The sequence below is a fragment of the Schistosoma haematobium genome, chromosome ZW, assembly GCF_000699445.3.
Source record: "Schistosoma haematobium chromosome ZW, whole genome shotgun sequence".
Lineage (NCBI taxonomy): Eukaryota > Metazoa > Platyhelminthes > Trematoda > Strigeidida > Schistosomatidae > Schistosoma > Schistosoma haematobium.
In genome coordinates this window covers 75,424,903-75,443,555 of record NC_067195.1, presented here as the reverse complement: position 1 = coordinate 75,443,555, position 18,653 = coordinate 75,424,903, and the positions used below count along the sequence as shown (strand labels likewise).

The 18,653-nt window shown below is 41.4% G+C and overlaps 1 protein-coding gene across 1 annotated transcript in view; it reads right to left on the bottom strand.

Moving 5' to 3' along the window:
• TMEM8A (Transmembrane protein 8B) overlaps positions 1–5,379 on the bottom strand; it is a 60,943-nt gene extending 55,564 nt beyond the window's left edge. Inside the window, exons 1-3 of the mRNA XM_051212313.1 lie at positions 5,291–5,379; positions 5,096–5,252; positions 4,785–5,052 (exon numbers count right to left, since the gene is read on the bottom strand). Coding sequence (XP_051072483.1) covers positions 4,785–5,052; positions 5,096–5,252; positions 5,291–5,345 — 480 coding nt within the window. The 5' untranslated portion in view covers positions 5,346–5,379. The remainder of the gene's footprint in view (positions 1–4,784; positions 5,053–5,095; positions 5,253–5,290) is intronic.
• Positions 5,380–18,653: the final 13,274 nt, after the last annotated feature.

Genomic DNA, 18,653 nt, shown 5'->3' with positions numbered 1-18,653 from the left:
GCAAAAGAAAAAGAGAACAATGACGAAGAGATTGGAGTAAGGTAGTGTGGTAGTAACGACGGTACGAAAAGGTACAATCAGGAGAAATCTTTCAGGTAAAGGAGACACAACCACTTTTTTATGAAGAAAGTAAAAGAAGGTTACAGCAGGATCGCCACTGGCTTCTATTCTGAGCCATATCTGATAACGTCTCTAGCCACTGTGTAGCACCAACTCTCAGACCCCAACCAGGGAGTCGTGAAGGACCAACACAAGCCAGTCCTTTGCAGCTTTCTTTCATGTCACGACACCATGTCATGCACTGACCACCTCTCCGCTTCTTCCAACCAGTCCCAGAGTCGGCAAATAATGCACGACGTGGAATTCTCCGGGACGACATTCGTAGAACATGTCCAAGCCACCGAAGTCGGTGTTTCAAGATGGTGACACCAATTGAATTATCATCTCTGTGCCCGAACACACGATGCCGAACCTCTGCATTACTGACATGGTGTTGCCACTGAATGTCAGCAATCCTACGGAGACAGCGATGATCGAACACAGAGAGTCGTCTAACGTCCTCAACTCGGAGAGACCAGGTTTCACAAGCATAGAGCAAAACTGCTCTCACCGACGCGTTGTAGATCCGACCTTTTACAGCCAGACTAACATCACGAAGGCGCCAAAGGTGGCCCAGATTGGCATAAGCCGCTCTGGCTTTCACTATACGTGCATTGATCTCATCACTCACACCCTCACCAGCACTTATGCAGCTACCCAGATACACGAACTTCTCGACTACGTCTATCTGCTCACCATCCACAGGATTAGAATCCTGCCAGTCTTTTAGAAGTACTTTGCACTTCGAAGGTGCAAAGAACACACCATACCTACGGACACTGATTGCCAACTGATTAAGTGCGGATTGCATGCCTTGGGCATTATCGCACAGTAAGACAATATCGTCCGCATACTCAAGGTCGAGAAGTCTTTCTCCAGGCAACAGATCCACACCACCATTACTTACATCCATCAGAGCTGTTTCCAGAATGTCATCGATGGCAAAGTTGAAGAGGAATGGTGAGATTGGGCAACCCTGCCTAACCCCACTGCTCGAATGGAACAATGGAGAGAGGTGGTTGTATGCCCTCACTCTGCCTGAGGTGTTTTTATATAGGGCTTTTAGGATGTTAATAAACTTCTCAGGCACACCCTTCTTCAATAGACAATCCCAGAGAACAGTCCTGTCCAACGAATCGAAGGCAGCCCTGGTCAAACTCACGGTCACCCGGAGTAGACCGACGGGCTTCAATGAGTTGTAAGGAACCAGAAGAAACCCAGTGCTTAAAAGCGGGACGTTTCGTAAACCCACAACTGACTGATCCCGCCATTTTCATGGCGTCATGCAATTGCAACCAATGCTCATCTATACTTTTCGGTGGAGTGGTAGCTAGCCTAGAGGCTAGCTCGGTTCGATACTTATTTGCAACAGAAGTTGCAACCAGCTTGCTAATATCAATCCTTTGCTGGAGATCACTTCGTTGTCCACTGAAAAGTAAGGCAAGATTGGCGCAGACCAAGGCATGGTCAGAGTCCAGATAGGTACTCCAGAAGGAGCGGCAGTCTTGTACACAACCACGCCAGCGGTAGCTGATCGCGATGTGATCAATCTGAGTCCAGGCTTGAGATGCAGAGGGAGGACCCCAGGTGGCACATCGGCGATGACTGTGCCGAAAGTTAGTGCTAGCCACAAACAGGTTGTGGTCTGTGCAAAGTTGCAGTAGACGGTCCCCGTTATCTGACCTGCGACCAACGAGTCCCCATCGCCACCTAAACGACTCTCTTCTGTGCCTGGACGCCCGACCTGGGCATTCAAGTCTCCGGCTAGTACTACAATATCTGTCGAACGCACTTTCTGGAGAAGAACTGATAACTGGTGGTAAAACTCATCCTTGATTGCATCCGGGCTGCAATCTGTCGGGGCATAGGCGGAGATGACGAAAAGACATCGTTTCTCACGCCGATTTCTTCTCACTTTGATGGAACTTTCTAATCTAACAGCACATAACCGACTGTTAATGGGGATCCAATCAATTAGTGCTGCCTCAGCTCTAGCGCTTAGTGCGACACCAACGCCAGCAAGACCAGACGAAGATGCCACAGGGTCCCCGGATAAGCGCACGTAAAACAAGCTTTTCGAAGCGACAGATGGAGATCGAATTTGTAGTACTTCGCCAGAGTCTTGAATACGGGTCTCGGATAGATAACAAACATCAATATTAAGACTCTCCAAAGACATAGCCAGCCCTATCTGTTGTCCAACCTGCATAAATGTGCGAACGTTGAAGGCAGCCAGTTTGAACGGTGCACGTGGTTTCAGAAAAACTGCTTCAGTCCTCGTATTCGGTGGTAACATACAATTTTCAACCGGACAGTGACTCGAGAACGTTTAGATACAGTCGAATTTCCACCAAAGACGAGCCGCTGTATAAGTATAAAAAAGGGTGAATAATGTGGAAAATAATAATAATAATAATAATAATAATAACAATAATTACAATAATAGTAGTAATAATAATAATAGTATTAATAATGACAATAATTGTAATGATAATAATCTGAATCAATTGTTTGTTTTTCAAAGAGAGAAAGGTAATTTCCATAGGCATAAAGAGTTCATCAATTTGTGTGTGGGCTGTGATACTGCCCGGGTGCCCAAACCGAAGCAGGTGGTTTTCTTAGGGGGCCACACCCTGAGCCTTTGACCTAAAGGTCTAACCCACAAGGCAGTGGAGCATCGTAAGGAGATGCAGTCCCATGGTAGCCGGTGACCAACGATTGGTTCATACGCCATTTGTTCCCGCAGGATACCGGAGCCCACGTGCACCATTGGTTTGAGATCCAGTTAAAGCGCCGGACATTCGCTTTTCGTCCTCTCATTTTCGTAAACAACACCCCCGCCACGAGAAGGCAATGAGTAGGACTTCCCTGGCAGAGGCTGTATACGCGTGGCCATGTGAGAGCACTTCGAGAGGGAGAGCGGACTCTCCCCACTCTCGGCCGTACCAGAGCATTCAGGGGGCTTACGACATCATCATATTTTCAAGAATATAACGAATATATAATAAAAAGTGAATAAAGACTCTGAATATTATGGTGAACTGTAATTGGTACACGTAGACAGTGATGAAAGATAGTAATGTGAAACAAATTATAACCCAACTTGTGCAGAGACAAGAACTAAGTCGTCGTAACAATTAAAGTTCAATAATAAAATCTAAGTGTTTCTTTTTGCAGCCTTTTAGACAGATTCGATGAAAATGTGTAAATTTCGAGGGGAAGCTTTCCCCACTTAAGCACAACATGGTGCAACAACAATGATTTGTGATTATCTTTGTGAAAATTTTTCGCCACAAGTAACTTATTTGAGCTTTTTCCAAATCACTGTAGACTTGTAGTGGCATTAGACCATAACCACACAATCTTCAAAGCTGAACCCAAGACTACTCAGAAAATAGATATTCAATATTTAACACGGAGAAATACCTAACAATGGAGAAGGCGCGAACAATGAATGGAACGGACTGGAGTTGGTCGAGTGGCATGGCTCGGCCATGCAGGCGTGGTCTCTGCTGAATGTTACCTTATATCTTCTATTCATATTAAATATATTGTTCTTTCTCTAGCCTAACCTTGTCCTACATCATGTATTGGTAATTGATACGATACAGTGAGTTGGTGTAGTCGATGGTGTGACTTCCACGTAAGATCTTATAGATTAGGCAGTTATATCATGACAAATCTACAAATTTAGGATTAGGTCTATTATTAGAGCAGTACTAATATCATAGTAGACCATAGTTCTACAGACTCACAGGTCGTGTTAAGTTATGGTCAAAACAAATATTCTTCGTCTCTAATACTTTTTCTGCCTTCAAAAAGTTACTAAAATTAGTACGGAAGTACCAAATACCTTCAAAAGAAAGATAAAATAATGATGCACCAAATAGTAGCGGGCAATGGGAAATCTATAAGTAACGATAACATTTACGAAATCAAAATGTTCATTGTTTGGTAGTCAAATAAAGATAAAGAGTACTAAGATCAAACAGTGGTTGTAGTGTTTGAAGCAAAACAGAAATGGCGACCTGATCGTTCACCTACATGACTGAGAACCTGTTTTGACTATTGAGGTTGTAATGAGAGGACAGATCAACTACTGAGCCTATACGTGGAGACCGCTATCAGCCTGATTGATGAAATAATAAAACCTTACTCAGTCGCCAAAAATAACGAAACATGTCGCCAGGTCTTAGATCGCATGAGGCTAAGTGGCTACAGTTTCAGTAAACATAATATATAGCTTTAAATTGAGATGGACACTGTTAAGCAGCGACTTTGTGTCTAAAGTGCTCGGTTACCGATTCCATGTACAAAATCAACTCCACCGAATTCAGAATAAACATTTAGGCATATTATGTCAGAATGGATTAAATTCGAATTTGAACACGCATGCTTGACAGATGAGGAAATGTCTGGACATACACTAAATACAAACATAGCATGCAGCTTCAACGATACAGAGTTGAGGAAATTTTAGCATTGCTCACCTAAACGGATGATCATAGCTGCTTCCAACGCTATAGAACCTCCTAAAGGACAAACTCAACAGTAGAACATCATGAAAGTATGTGCTGTGATTTCAAGTCATAGTAGAAATCGACAAATTCAAGTCTTACTATAGCTTTATCAATCATTGAAGACTGGTGAAAAAAGAAACCGAACTGCATGATGACCATACTCACCTGAAAAGAGGTGGTCATGTAAGCACCAATATACCACATGCCAACAACAGGCCCATGAATATTTATGTCAATGTTTGCTGCATTTCGAAGATTAATTGACTTCACATGAAATCGCGAGTAAGTCCCACAATCGTCCGAAGTAACTGTTAGATTGAATGATTCCTTAATCGGTATGTTTAGTGAATAGGAGTTTCTAGGCTCTAAAACACCATTTGGCACTGGGACATCGAATGGTCTGACTACAGGAAAAGATCCTGAACGAAGAGTTCTAGAAAAAGACAAAACGTGTAATAACAAGGCAAACAACCAACAAACTGATGTTTTCAGGACTGCAACCGTGAAAGGTGACGGATATTGAGAGTTTGGTAACGAATGTGTGTTGTGGTATGGGGAAATTAAAATAAACTATATCGTTTGTAGACAAGAAGCTACGAAGTGCGAAATGTGGTAGTTTCTCCGTTTCTAGAACTGCAAAGAAACAGTAAATAACTAACTGGAAGACTTACTTGAGAAAGTTAAAGATAGTATTAAGTTAAAAATAAATAAAATATGCCACAACATTATCAAAGAGCGTTATCCCACCAACACAACTAAATGACGCGCAGTATGTATCAAGGTAATTACACTCAAAACCTGATCATTACAATGGTTTACTAAAAATACTCGAAACATTTTTTTAGATAGTCGGCCTCATTTTTACAAAACTTTATTGTGTTTGGTTGTTTTTCCATAGACTAACAATTTCACAGGTTCAAATGTTTGCTTAGAGAGAGTTCGTGAATTCTTTTCTAGCATGCTCTTATGCTCAGTCTTCAGTCTTCAGTAATAAGGATAGGAGGTCTATCGACCTATATTAATCCTTGCAGTTTGTAATACTGTGGAGGTCCGATCTCGCTTTAAATATATGAACAGAAGGTGCTGATATTACGTGTTCCGGTAGAGAATTCCAGTAATTCACTACTCGGTGAGAGAAACGAAACTCCAGACGTAAACGATTTGATCTCGGTTTTTGAACCTTCTTTAAATGTACTCTCAAGTGATCAGTCCTGGACAGAAGTAAAAGATAAGGCATGTTAATACCAAGGTCATTGTTCAGTATACGATAAGCCAATATTAGATCACCCCGTACTCTACAGTCAGATAACGGAAATAAGTTGAGGTGTCTCAATCTGTCATCATAAGATAGGTTAGATAGACCCTGTACCATCTTAGTACCTCGTCGTTGAGCTCTTTCCAGCATCTCTGATCCATACTTGAAACAAAGACGCGCTGCTTCAATCTCATATTCTAAATGTGGTCGCACGTAAATAGGGTATAATAATCTGAACATTTCATCATCTAAATACTGGAAAGACCTACGAATAGACCATAATACCCTATAGACTTTCGCAGTTGCAGCCTTACAATGACTAGTGGTTTTGAGATCGCTGATTAATATGACTCCTAAATTTTTATAGTTTCTTACTTCGTGTAGCACGTTTCATCCACCTACGATTCATCATAGTTATTTATTTGCATCACTACACTTTTATTAGGATCTACTTCCTGTCCAATCATGCCACCAATGAGCTAAGATCATTCTGTAATACTATCCTATCCGACATACTGTCTATGAGTCTCCAATGAGTCATCAATGTTGATACACTTGATAAGATTCGAGAAAGGAGGAACAAGAAGGCAGCAATCAATACCAGTCGAACAAGAGCAGAAAAAGCCAAGGCACAAGCTGAATACACAGAAGTTAACAAACAAGTGAAGAGGAGCATCAGAACCGACAAACGTAAATATGTGGAAGATTTAGCAACGGCGGCGGAAAAGGCTGCAAGAGAAGGAAACATGAGACAATTGTATGACACGACAAAGAAACTCTCTGGAAATCGCCGCAAACCAGAACGGCCAGTGAAAAGCAAGGAAGGCAAGGTAATCACCAACATTGAAGAGCAACAAAACAGGTGGGTAGAACACTTCGAAGAACTCTTGAATCGACCAGCTCCACTGAACCCACCCAACATCGAAGCAGCACCCACGGACCTCCCAATCGATGTTGGCCCACCAACAATTGAAGAAATCAGCATGGCCATCAGACAAATCAAGAGTGGCAAAGCAGCAGGACCGGACAACATCCCAGCAGAGGCACTAAAAGCAGACGTAGCGGCAACTGCAAGGATACTCCACATTCTCTTCAATAAGATTTGGGATGAGGAACAAGTACCAACAGACTGGAAAGAAGGACTTCTGATCAAAATACCGAAGAAAGGCGATCTCAGCAAGTGTGATAACTACACGGGCATCACTCTTCTCTCAATACCGGGAAAAGTCTTCAACAGGGTATTATTAAACAGGATGAAGGACTGCGTAGACGCTCAACTTCGTGACCAACAGGCAGGATTCCGTAAGGATAGATCGTGTACAGACCAAATCGCAACTCTACGGATCATTGTGGAACAATCAATTGAATGGAATTCATCACTCTACACCAAATTCATTGACTACGAAAAGGCATTTGATAGCGTGGACAGAACAACACTATGGAAACTTCTTCGACACTACGGCGTGCCTCAGAAGATAGTCAATATCATACAGAACTCATATGATGGATTACACTGCAAAATCGTGCATGGAGGACAGTTGACAAAGTCGTTCGAAGTGAAGACCGGTATCAGGCAAGGTTGCTTACTCTCACCCTTTCTCTTTCTCCTCTTGATCGACTGGATCATGAAGACGTCAGCATCTGAAGGGAAGCACGGGATACAGTGGACATCTAGGATGCAGCTGGACGATCTAGACTTCGCAGATGATCTGGCCCTTCTATCCCAAACGCAACAACAAATGCAGGAGAAAACGACTAGTGTAGCAGCAGCCTCAGCAGCAGTAGGTCTCAATATACACAAAGGGAAAAGCAGGATTCTCCGATACCACACAGCATGCACCAATCCAATCACAATTGACGGAGAAGATTTGGAAGATGTAACAACCTTTACATATTTGGGCAGTATCATTGATGAACAGGGTGGATCTGATGCAGATGTGAAAGCGCGGATCGGCAAAGCAAGAGCAGCATATTTACAACTGAGGAACATCTGGAACTCAAAGCAACTGTCAACCAACACCAAGGTCAGGATTTTCAATACAAATGTCAAGACAGTTCTACTGTATGGGGCAGAAACCTGGAGAACTACGAAAGCCATCATCCAGAAAATACAGGTGTTTATTAACAGTTGTCTACGCAAAATACTTCGGATCCGTTGGCCGGACACTATTAGGAACAACCAATTGTGGGAGAGAACAAACCAGATCCCAGTGGAGGAAGAAATCAGGAAGAAGCGCTGGAAGTGGACAGGACACACATTGAGGAAAGCACCCAACTGCGTCACAAGATAAGCCCTCACATGGAATCCTTAAGGCCAAAGGAAAAGAGGAAGACCAAATAACACATTACGCCGAGAAATGGAGATAGACATGAAAAAATGAACAAGAATTGGACGGAATTAGAAAGGAAGGCCCAGGACAGAGTGGGTTGGAGTATGCTGGTCGGCGGCCTATGCTCCATTAGGAGTAACAGGCGTAAGTAAGTAAGTAAGTTTGTCTCCTGTCATGTAGAAAGTTACTTATCCAATCTACGACTGTATAATGGATTCCAAAACGTTACTGTTCGAATTTAAGTCCAGAGTGGGAGACTTTATCGAAGGCTATACTTAGATCTATGAAGATCACATCCACAGGAATATCCTAATATTTTGCAGCAGTCCAGTCTGCTCTTGCAATGAGACGATTCGCCAAGCACGATAGGCTTCTCCGAAAACCATATTGTTCCCTGGAGAAAAGATTATGCCCTTCAACATAGTTTATAACAGCTATTCGAATGATTTTCTCCGTCAGTTTTACAACTGCACTAGTTGAGCTAACGGGCCTATAGTTACTAACTAAATCCCTACTCCCAGCCTTATACACCGGACTTATTATAGCGTCTTTCCAGTCTCTAGGCAGTCTTGACTGTCTCAGAGACATGTGGAATAGTATCGCTAATGGTTCAGCAATTTCATCTGATATGGCTTTCATAGTCCTACTATGAATATCGTCAGGACCACTGGACTTATCAGGTTTGAGATGCTGAAGTAGCCTTAAATCAGTACCTTTCTCAATGACTACAGGATCCATCAGCGGGCCGTCACGGTCGCGATGAATCGTTGGTCGTTCCTCATTACCGATAGAAAATACTTTACTGAAATATTCCGATAAAGCTTCAGTTTTTTCGGCATCATTTTCGGCAATGATTAACGGATTTTCTTGTATCAAAAGTGATGGAATTCCATCACTTCTTTAAGTTCGCCTTTTAAAATACAAGAATAACCGTTTCGGACTATATCTAGCTTCCCTAACCAATTGTTTTTCGTATGATAGTCTAGTCTTACTTATTAACGCTTTACAGGTATTCCTAATCTTACAATAACTGGATCTGTATTGTTCTAAGCCAGTAGAGATGAACAAATTCCAGTGCTTCTTCCTTTTCCTAAGAAGTTTTCTGACTGGTTTAGTTATCCATGGTGGACTGTTATTTGGTCTTCGTGGCACTAGGCTCGGAATGAACGAGGACGTAACTAGACTAAACTTACCTTTAAATACAGACCATGCTCCTTCAACTGATATGCTAGTATCTACTAACCAATCTGATTTAGCAGCGCATTCCTGAATGGCTGATATGTTAGCTTTCCATATATTTGGGCGAGGTGTAACCTGATCGTATAACATAACCCTAGTTCTAAACACGAATAACAAAACAGCGTGACCGCTGTTCACTAACGGTGGAAGAATATTTAGGTCGACAATATCCTCAGTATCATGAGTCATTACCAAGTTCAACAGAGAAGAACCCTGGTTAGAACCAAAAAGTGTGGGTTTGGATATATGCTGCACCAGTGCATGCTCCATTATTGTTACCAGGATTCTACTATCAAAGGGGTTTATAGATCCTTCCGTGGTCATCTCAGTCCAACTAATATCAGGTGCGTTAAAGTCTCCTATTATCAAACATCTAGTATTTTCACTCCAAAGATGAATGCGCTCTGAAATAAAGTCATCAGCTAGGTATATCATGCTGCGATAGATGACACCTAGCATAAATGTACTACATCCGATAGTTAACTTACAGCTAATGACTTCACAAATACCGCTATCATGGGACTCGTTAGCAGAGGAGCGGATATTTATATTATTGGCTATATAACAGGACGCCACTTCGGTTTCTATTATCACCAGTCTTCAATGATTGATAAAGCTATAGTAAGACTTGAATTTGTCGATTTCTACTATGACTTGAAATCACAGCACATACTTTCATGATGTTCTACTGTTGAGTTTGTCCTTTAGGAGGTTCTATAGCGTTGGAAGCAGCTATGATCATCCGTTTAGGTGAGCAATGCTAAAATTTCCTCAACTCTGTATCGTTGAAGCTGCATGCTATGTTTGTATTTAGTGTATGTCCAGACATTTCCTCATCTGTCAAGCATGCGTGTTCAAATTCGAATTTAATCCATTCTGACATAATATGCCTAAATGTTTATTCTGAATTCGGTGGAGTTGATTTTGTACATGGAATCGGTAACCGAGCACTTTAGACACAAAGTCGCTGCTTAACAGTGTCCATCTCAATTTAAAGCTATATATTATGTTTACTGAAACTGTAGCCACTTAGCCTCATGCGATCTAAGACCTGGCGACATGTTTCGTTATTTTTGGCGACTGAGTAAGGTTTTATTATTTCATCAATCAGGCTGATAGCGGTCTCCACGTATAGGCTCAGTAGTTGATCTGTCCTCTCATTACAACCTCAATAGTCAAAACAGGTTCTCAGTCATGTAGGTGAACGATCAGGTCGCCATTTCTGTTTTGCTTCAAACACTACAACCACTGTTTGATCTTAGTACTCTTTATCTTTATTTGACTACCAAACAATGAACATTTTGATTTCGTAAATGTTATCGTTACTTATAGATTTCCCATTGCCCGCTACTATTTGGTGCATCATTATTTTATCTTTCTTTTGAAGGTATTTGGTACTTCCGTACTAATTTTAGTAACTTTTTGAAGGCAGAAAAAGTATTAGAGACGAAGAATATTTGTTTTGACCATAACTTAACACGACCTGTGAGTCTGTAGAACTATGGTCTACTATGATATTAGTACTGCTCTAATAATAGACCTAATCCTAAATTTGTAGATTTGTCATGATATAACTGCCTAATCTATAAGATCTTACGTGGAAGTCACACCATCGACTACACCAACTCACTGTATCGTATCAATTACCAATACATGATGTAGGACAAGGTTAGGCTAGAGAAAGAACAATATATTTAATATGAATAGAAGATATAAGGTAACATTCAGCAGAGACCACGCCTGCATGGCCGAGCCATGCCACTCGACCAACTCCAGTCCGTTCCATTCATTGTTCGCGCCTTCTCCATTGTTAGGTATTTCTCCGTGTCAAATATTGAATATCTATTTTCTGAGTAGTCTTGGGTTCAGCTTTGAAGATTGTGTGGTTATGGTCCAATGCCACTACACTACTCTCTCACCAGAATCAACGTGATGTTGGTTCGATACCAAATTGGATGGGATTGTCGCGCGCTGGATGTTGCCGAGGATAATAAGAATCCTCCGGGTATTGATAAGCTGAAAGATAAATCAAAAGGCGGCAGCATCTGATCGGGAAATACATGTAATAATTTTAAAATATCTGCCTTCATGCTTAACATGCTTGAAATGGAAATTTGAGTGAAATTTAATTGAGCTATAAAAAATGGGATTACAATAATAATAATAACAAGACGATGCGTGTTAATAGCCGTTGGACAACAGATAGGGCTGGCTATGTTTTTAGAAAGTCTTAATATCGACGTTTGTTGTCCATCCGAGACCCGTATTCAAGACTCTGGCGAAGTACTACAAATTCGATCTCCATCTGTCGCTTCGAAAAGCTTGTTTTACGTGCGCTTATCCGGGGACCCTGTGGCATCTTCGTCTGGTCTTGCTGGCGTTGGTGTCGCACTAAGCGCTAGAGCTGAGGCAGCACTAATTGATTGGATCCCCATTAACAGTCGGTTATGTGCTGTTAGATTAGAAAGTTCCATCAAAGTGAGAAGAAATCGGCGTGAGAAACGATGTCTTTTCGTCATCTCCGCCTATGCCCCGACAGATTGCAGCCCGGATGCAATCAAGGATGAGTTTTACCACCAGTTATCAGTTCTTCTCCAGAAAGTGCGTTCGACAGATATTGTAGTACTAGCCGGAGACTTGAATGCCCAGGTCGGGCGTCCAGGCACAGAAGAGAGTCGTTTAGGTGGCGATGGGGACTCGTTGGTCGCAGGTCAGATAACGGGGACCGTCTACTGCAACTTTGCACAGACCACAACCTGTTTGTGGCTAGCACTAACTTTCGGCACAGTCATCGCCGATGTGCCACCTGGGGTCCTCCCTCTGCATCTCAAGCCTGGACTCAGATTGATCACATCGCGATCAGCTACCGCTGGCGTGGTTGTGTACAAGACTGCCGCTCCTTCTGGAGTACCTATCTGGACTCTGACCATGCCTTGGTCTGCGCCAATCTTGCCTTACTTTTCAGTGGACAACGAAGTGATCTCCAGCAAAGGATTGATATTAGCAAGCTGGTTGCAACTTCTGTTGCAAATAAGTATCGAACCGAGCTAGCCTCTAGGCTAGCTACCACTCCACCGAAAAGTATAGATGAGCATTGGTTGCAATTGCATGACACCATGAAAATGGCGGGATCAGTCAGTTGTGGGTTTACGAAACGTCCCGCTTTTAAGCACTGGGTTTCTTCTGGTTCCTTACAACTCATTGAAGCCCGTCGGTCTACTCCGGGTGACCGTGAGTTTGACCACAAACGAAGGATGTTACGTAAGGAAATTGTGCAAAGCTTGCGTAAGGACCGAGAAGCCTGGTGGTCGAAGCGTGCTATTGAGCTGGAAGCAGCAGCTGCATCTGGTAACTACCGGAAGCTCTTCCAGCTCATCCGAGCCACTGGCAGCAAGAAGTCTGGTGTGAGTGAAACAATCTGCGAGGATGATGGGATGCCAATCACCAACATCCATCGACGTCTTGGACGATGGGCAGAATCTTTCGAAGGGCAGTTCAACTGGCCTGCTGCTCCGGCAACATCGGTCAGACTGTCCTGCCCTCCATGGCCGGTGACGACTGATCCACCAAACGAGGAGGAAGTCCGCAAGGAACTCCAACTCTTGAAGCGTTACAAATCACCTGGCCCAGATGACTTACCTCCGGCTCTTTTTAAAGATGGTGGTGACTTTTTGACTAAGGAATTGACGACGTTGTTTAAAAGGTTTGGGTGTTAGAGAGTGTACCAACGTCATGGAATGAGTCGATAGTTGTCCCTATCTTTAAAAAGGGTTCACGTCGTTCCTGTAAAAACTATCGAGGGATAAGTCTACTTCCGATTGCGTCCAAGCTATTGGCTTCCGTCATACTTCGTAGGTTGTTCAAAACTCGAGAAAGATTGACTCGCGAGGAGCAGGCTGGGTTTCGTTCTGGTCGAGGATGTATTGATCATATCTCCACCCTCCGCCAAATGTTAGAACATCGCCATTCTTATCAAAGGCCAACGATCGTAGTGTTTATGACATCAGGGCTGCCTTCGATTCGTTGGATAGGACTGTTCTCTGGGATTGTCTATTGAAGAAGGGTGTGCCTGAGAAGTTTATTAACATCCTAAAAGCCCTATATAAAAACACCTCAGGCAGAGTGAGGGCATACAACCACCTCTCTCCATTGTTCCATTCGAGCAGTGGGGTTAGGCAGGGTTGCCCAATCTCACCATTCCTCTTCAACTGTGCCATCGATGACATTCTGGAAACAGCTCTGATGAATGTAAGTAATGGTGGTGTGGATCTGTTGCCTGGAGAAAGACTTCTCGACCTTGAGTATGCGGACGATATTGTCTTACTGTGCGATAATGCCCAAGGCATGCAATCCGCACTTAATCAGTTGGCAATCAGTGTCCGTAGGTATGGTGTGTTCTTTGCACCTTCGAAGTGCAAAGTACTTCTAAAAGACTGGCAGGATTCTAATCCTGTGGATGGTGAGCAGATAGACGTAGTCGAGAAGTTCGTGTATCTGGGTAGCTGCATAAGTGCTGGTGAGGGTGTGAGTGATGAGATCAATGCACGTATAGTGAAAGCCAGAGCGGCTTATGCCAATCTGGGCCACCTTTGGCGCCTTCGTGATGTTAGTCTGGCTGTAAAAGGTCGGATCTACAACGCGTCGGTGAGAGCAGTTTTGCTCTATGCTTGTGAAACCTGGTCTCTCCGAGTTGAGGACGTTAGACGACTCTCTGTGTTCGATCATCGCTGTCTCCGTAGGATTGCTGACATTCAGTGGCAACACCATGTCAGTAATGCAGAGGTTCGGCATCGTGTGTTCGGGCACAGAGATGATAATTCAATTGGTGTCACCATCTTGAAACACCGACTTCGGTGGCTTGGACATGTTCTACGAATGTCGTCCCGGAGAATTCCACGTCGTGCATTATTTGCCGACTCTGGGACTGGTTGGAAGAAGCGGAGAGGTGGTCAGTGCATGACATGGTGTCGTGACATGAAAGAAAGCTGCAAAGGACTGGCTTGTGTTGGTCCTTCACGACTCCCTGGTTGGGGTCTGAGAGTTGGTGCTACACAGTGGCTAGAGACGTTATCAGATATGGCTCAGAATAGAAGCCAGTGGCGATCCTGCTGTAACCTTCTTTTACTTTCTTCATAAAAAAGTGGTTGTGTCTCCTTTACCTGAAAGATTTCTTCCGACTGTACCTTTGCGTTCCCTGATTACTAGTACATTACCTTACTCCAATCTCTTCGTTATTGTTCTCTCTTTTTTTGTGCTCCTTAGCTTTTTTTTCTTTGTATTCCTCTTCGAATTTTCATTGTTCTGTGTGGCGCATATATATTGGCGCTCTCTTGTACCAATATTCATGTGTCTAAATAAATAAATAAATAAGTTTTTACAAGATGATTAATAGTAAGTGATGCTCATGTGATTAACAGGGAGAACATAAGTTGTAACCGGGGGGAGTATACTCCCAACTCATGTCTATGATAATGGCTTGAACCTTAGTCATTGTTGGGGTAAATTCGACATTGATGTTTTCAGTTTGCAGGAGATTTGCTCGACTGCTTATACTGATTATTTGCATGCATGATTGTGTCGCTAAACCATCAATTAGACTGACAAGGTTTTGAGATATTTACTGAATGAGCAACTGAGAGAGAAACATACTGTAATCATCTGTAGTGAATGAAGATAAAAGAAAAACAACACTAGTGATAATTGTAAGTCAATTTGCCGACCGATTTTGTCAATAGTTTCATTAATTTTATCAATCATATTACGTGATTGTCAAGTCATGACAATGCTTTATGATGATATCCTGAAACTATTAAATTTAACTAGTTATAGTGTTGATTGAGGATTAGTCAGTGGAAAAATAGGTATTGTTGCTTTAGGTGATTCGAAATTATCAGAAATTTGTAACGTTAAAGAATTCGAGACGCCTAATTTAATTATAAATTTCAATTCAGAAATATTCGTTTAGTGTTAATTCTAGTAGGCTACGAAGTTTTGATTTGAAACGTTTGTTTAGCCAACAGCTACCTAGGGATTTAGTTATTTTACTAGTGCAGTTGATAATACCTAAATTTTTAATCTTATTATCTAAACTATGTTCGCATTTTAGGCTGCTAATATGATAAACCAATCCATAAATCCAAATACGATTAGCAACAACGACTATGATGGGTTTATTAATAAATGTTAAAGGCGATCCAGATGATTTCTAAATTTAGAAGACATGGAGATATAGTGCAACGCGTGTATGGGTCAGGTTAACATGCAGGTTGTTGACGTATATGACAGTTTAAAAAATAATGAACATGACCAGGAAAAGTAATTTTAAAGTCGACTGCTTATGAAACTACAAGCAGGAATGTAACGCGTTATAAACTTTCCATGAGAAATTCCTGCATTTAGCCTAAAGGCACTTACAAATATATGGCACAAGCAACTGGAAAACATATACATGTTAAGTACAAAAAATATCGTCCAGTAAAATAGTTAAACTCGCCTGGATTATTTCTGAAAATTAGATTATTCAGTGGACGACATATATAACGACATTCGTGAGGAGTAGTAATGATCCAAAAGTATCCAGAATAAAACATGCAGTATGGCAATTAATTCCGGGGTGCTTGATGCTGTTGACGTTTTTGCCACTCGCTCGGATCAGAACAATCGAATGAATCCAGATAATTGTGTGGTCGCCATTGAACGAGCTGTCTAAAATGACCTTATGATTGCAGAAAACTTATGGCTGAAACTCACCGTATGTTTTTAGAGAAGTGTCATCCTTGTTGTTTGGCAATGGAACTCGAGAATATGAAATTAGGCAGGCAGTGGTCGGAAGAAAAGATATTACAGGATAGTGCATAGTTTAAAACAGGATGAGGTGTTAAGTGAAGGAACACTAAGAATTAGATCCCGATAACTATTTAGTCCTTCCTTACGTTGTTAGTCAATGTGTACTTACGTTATTTACAGGTCGTATTTACTAGAGCTTGATGTTTAAACAAGTCTATGTCGCTGAAGCATGCAAATGCTATTAAAGCTTGCTAACGAACCATCAAACTTAATTAGTTAATTTAGACGACCAGTTTTAATATCGATTGAGCTAGTATGTTAATATAACATTACGATAATACATGTGAGCATTAATCAGTTGGGCTTACCAATGTAGAACTATGGTCTACTATGATATTAGTACTGCTCTAATAATAGACCTAATCCTAAATTTGTAGATTTGTCATGATATAACTGCCTAATCTATAAGATCTTACGTGGAAGTCACACCATCGACTACACCAACTCACTGTATCGTATCAATTACCAATACATGATGTAGAACAAGGTTAGGCTAGAGAAAGAACAATATATTTAATATGAATAGAAGATATAAGGTAACATTCAGCAGAGACCACGCCTGCATGGCCGAGCCATGCCACTCGATCAACTCCAGTCCATTCAATTCATTGTTCGCGCCTTCTCCATTGTTAGGTATTTCTCCGCGTTAAATATTGAATATCTATTTTCTGAGTAGTCTTGGGTTCAGCTTTGAAGATTGTGTGGTTATGGTCTAATGCCACTACAAGTCTACAGTGATTTGGAAAAAGCTCAAATAAGTTACTTGTGGCGAAAAATTTTCACAAAGATAATCACAAATCATTGTTGTTGCACCATGTTGTGCTTAAGTGGGGAAAGCTTCCCCTCGAAATTTACACATTTTCATCGAATCTGTCTAAAAGGCTGCAAAAAGAAACACTTAGATTTTATTATTGAACTTTAATTGTTACGACGACTTAGTTCTTGTCTCTGCACAAGTTGGGTTATAATTTGTTTCACATTACTATCTTTCATCACTGTCTACGTGTACCAATTACAGTTCACCATAATATTCAGAGTCTTTATTCACTTTTTATTATATATTCGTTATATTCTTGAAAATATGATGATGTCGCAAGTGGGGGACTGCCGGAAGATTCACTTCAGTTGAGGATCAATGTCATACAAGACTAATTATTCCCACCCTTTCTCTATCATCTGGTGGTGGACTGGATTACGAAGACCCCCATATCTCAATGGAAGCATAGAATACAATGGACAGCATGGATGGTGCTGAACAATTTGCATTTCACATGTGACCTATCCCTTCTATGGAATAGAAGACAACCAGCGTAGCAGCAGCGTCCTCGGCACCAGTAGTCCTCAGCATACACAAGGGATTAAGCAAGGTCCTCAAATACAACATGGAAAACACTAACCTAATCATATTTGATATAGAAGCTCTAGAAAATGTGAAATCTTTGACGTACATAGTCAGCTGCATCATCGGTGAACAAGGAGTATCCGACGCAGATGAAAACTCAAATCAAGGGCCTTATCCCTATAGCTGAACAACATATGGAACTCAAAACAACTGTCAACCAATATCAAAGTCAGTATCTTCAATACGAACGTCAAAACAGTTCTACTGTACGAGGCTCAAATGTGGAGAACTACTATAACCATCATCTGAAAAGTATCTGTATTTATAAACTATTGTCTAATAATAATAATAATAATTTATTCTCAAGTAACTGTTTGTTACATGAGGCACTTTTGTTGGTCAGTAACGCCACTCTCCCTCCTTTTGTGATGTAAGGCTCTCTTCCGTTTGTGGTAAGTATGAATATTGCTTCAATCAAAGCCCATAGTTGGAATACACTGTCTCTACTAGTTCGATATTACAAGCAAATCAGATGGATAAAGCATTTGTATTATGGGTTAAACATCCATTTAGTATATCACACTGCTATGAAGGTAATTAGCGGTAAACGTTTTTTAAAAAAAGTCAGATTATATGTGGTTTAGAGATGGTAAGGACTAATAGCGAATCAAAGAATATGAAAGAGTATAAAATTGTAAAATTTTCAAGGTAAGAAAAATAAAACATTGAGCAACTCACAAGAATTTAGCACATTTTGAGTTTCTTATGATCGGCCTTAGTTGATCAACATCCATAAGTTTAGTGAGTTATCTGTCTACTTGCAATAGAAAAAAAGGACATGACGCTTAGGAATAATAATGTATATTTAACCATTAGAGAGATTCGGAAATTGAAATCAAGGGTTAAGAGCACAAGGCTGTAGTGTGGTGTCGAGTCGCGGTTGACTATGATCACCACTACAGGAAGACTACGTGCTAGTTAACCGATAAGATCCCCCGTAGGTCAAATATCAGAAGGTAGTT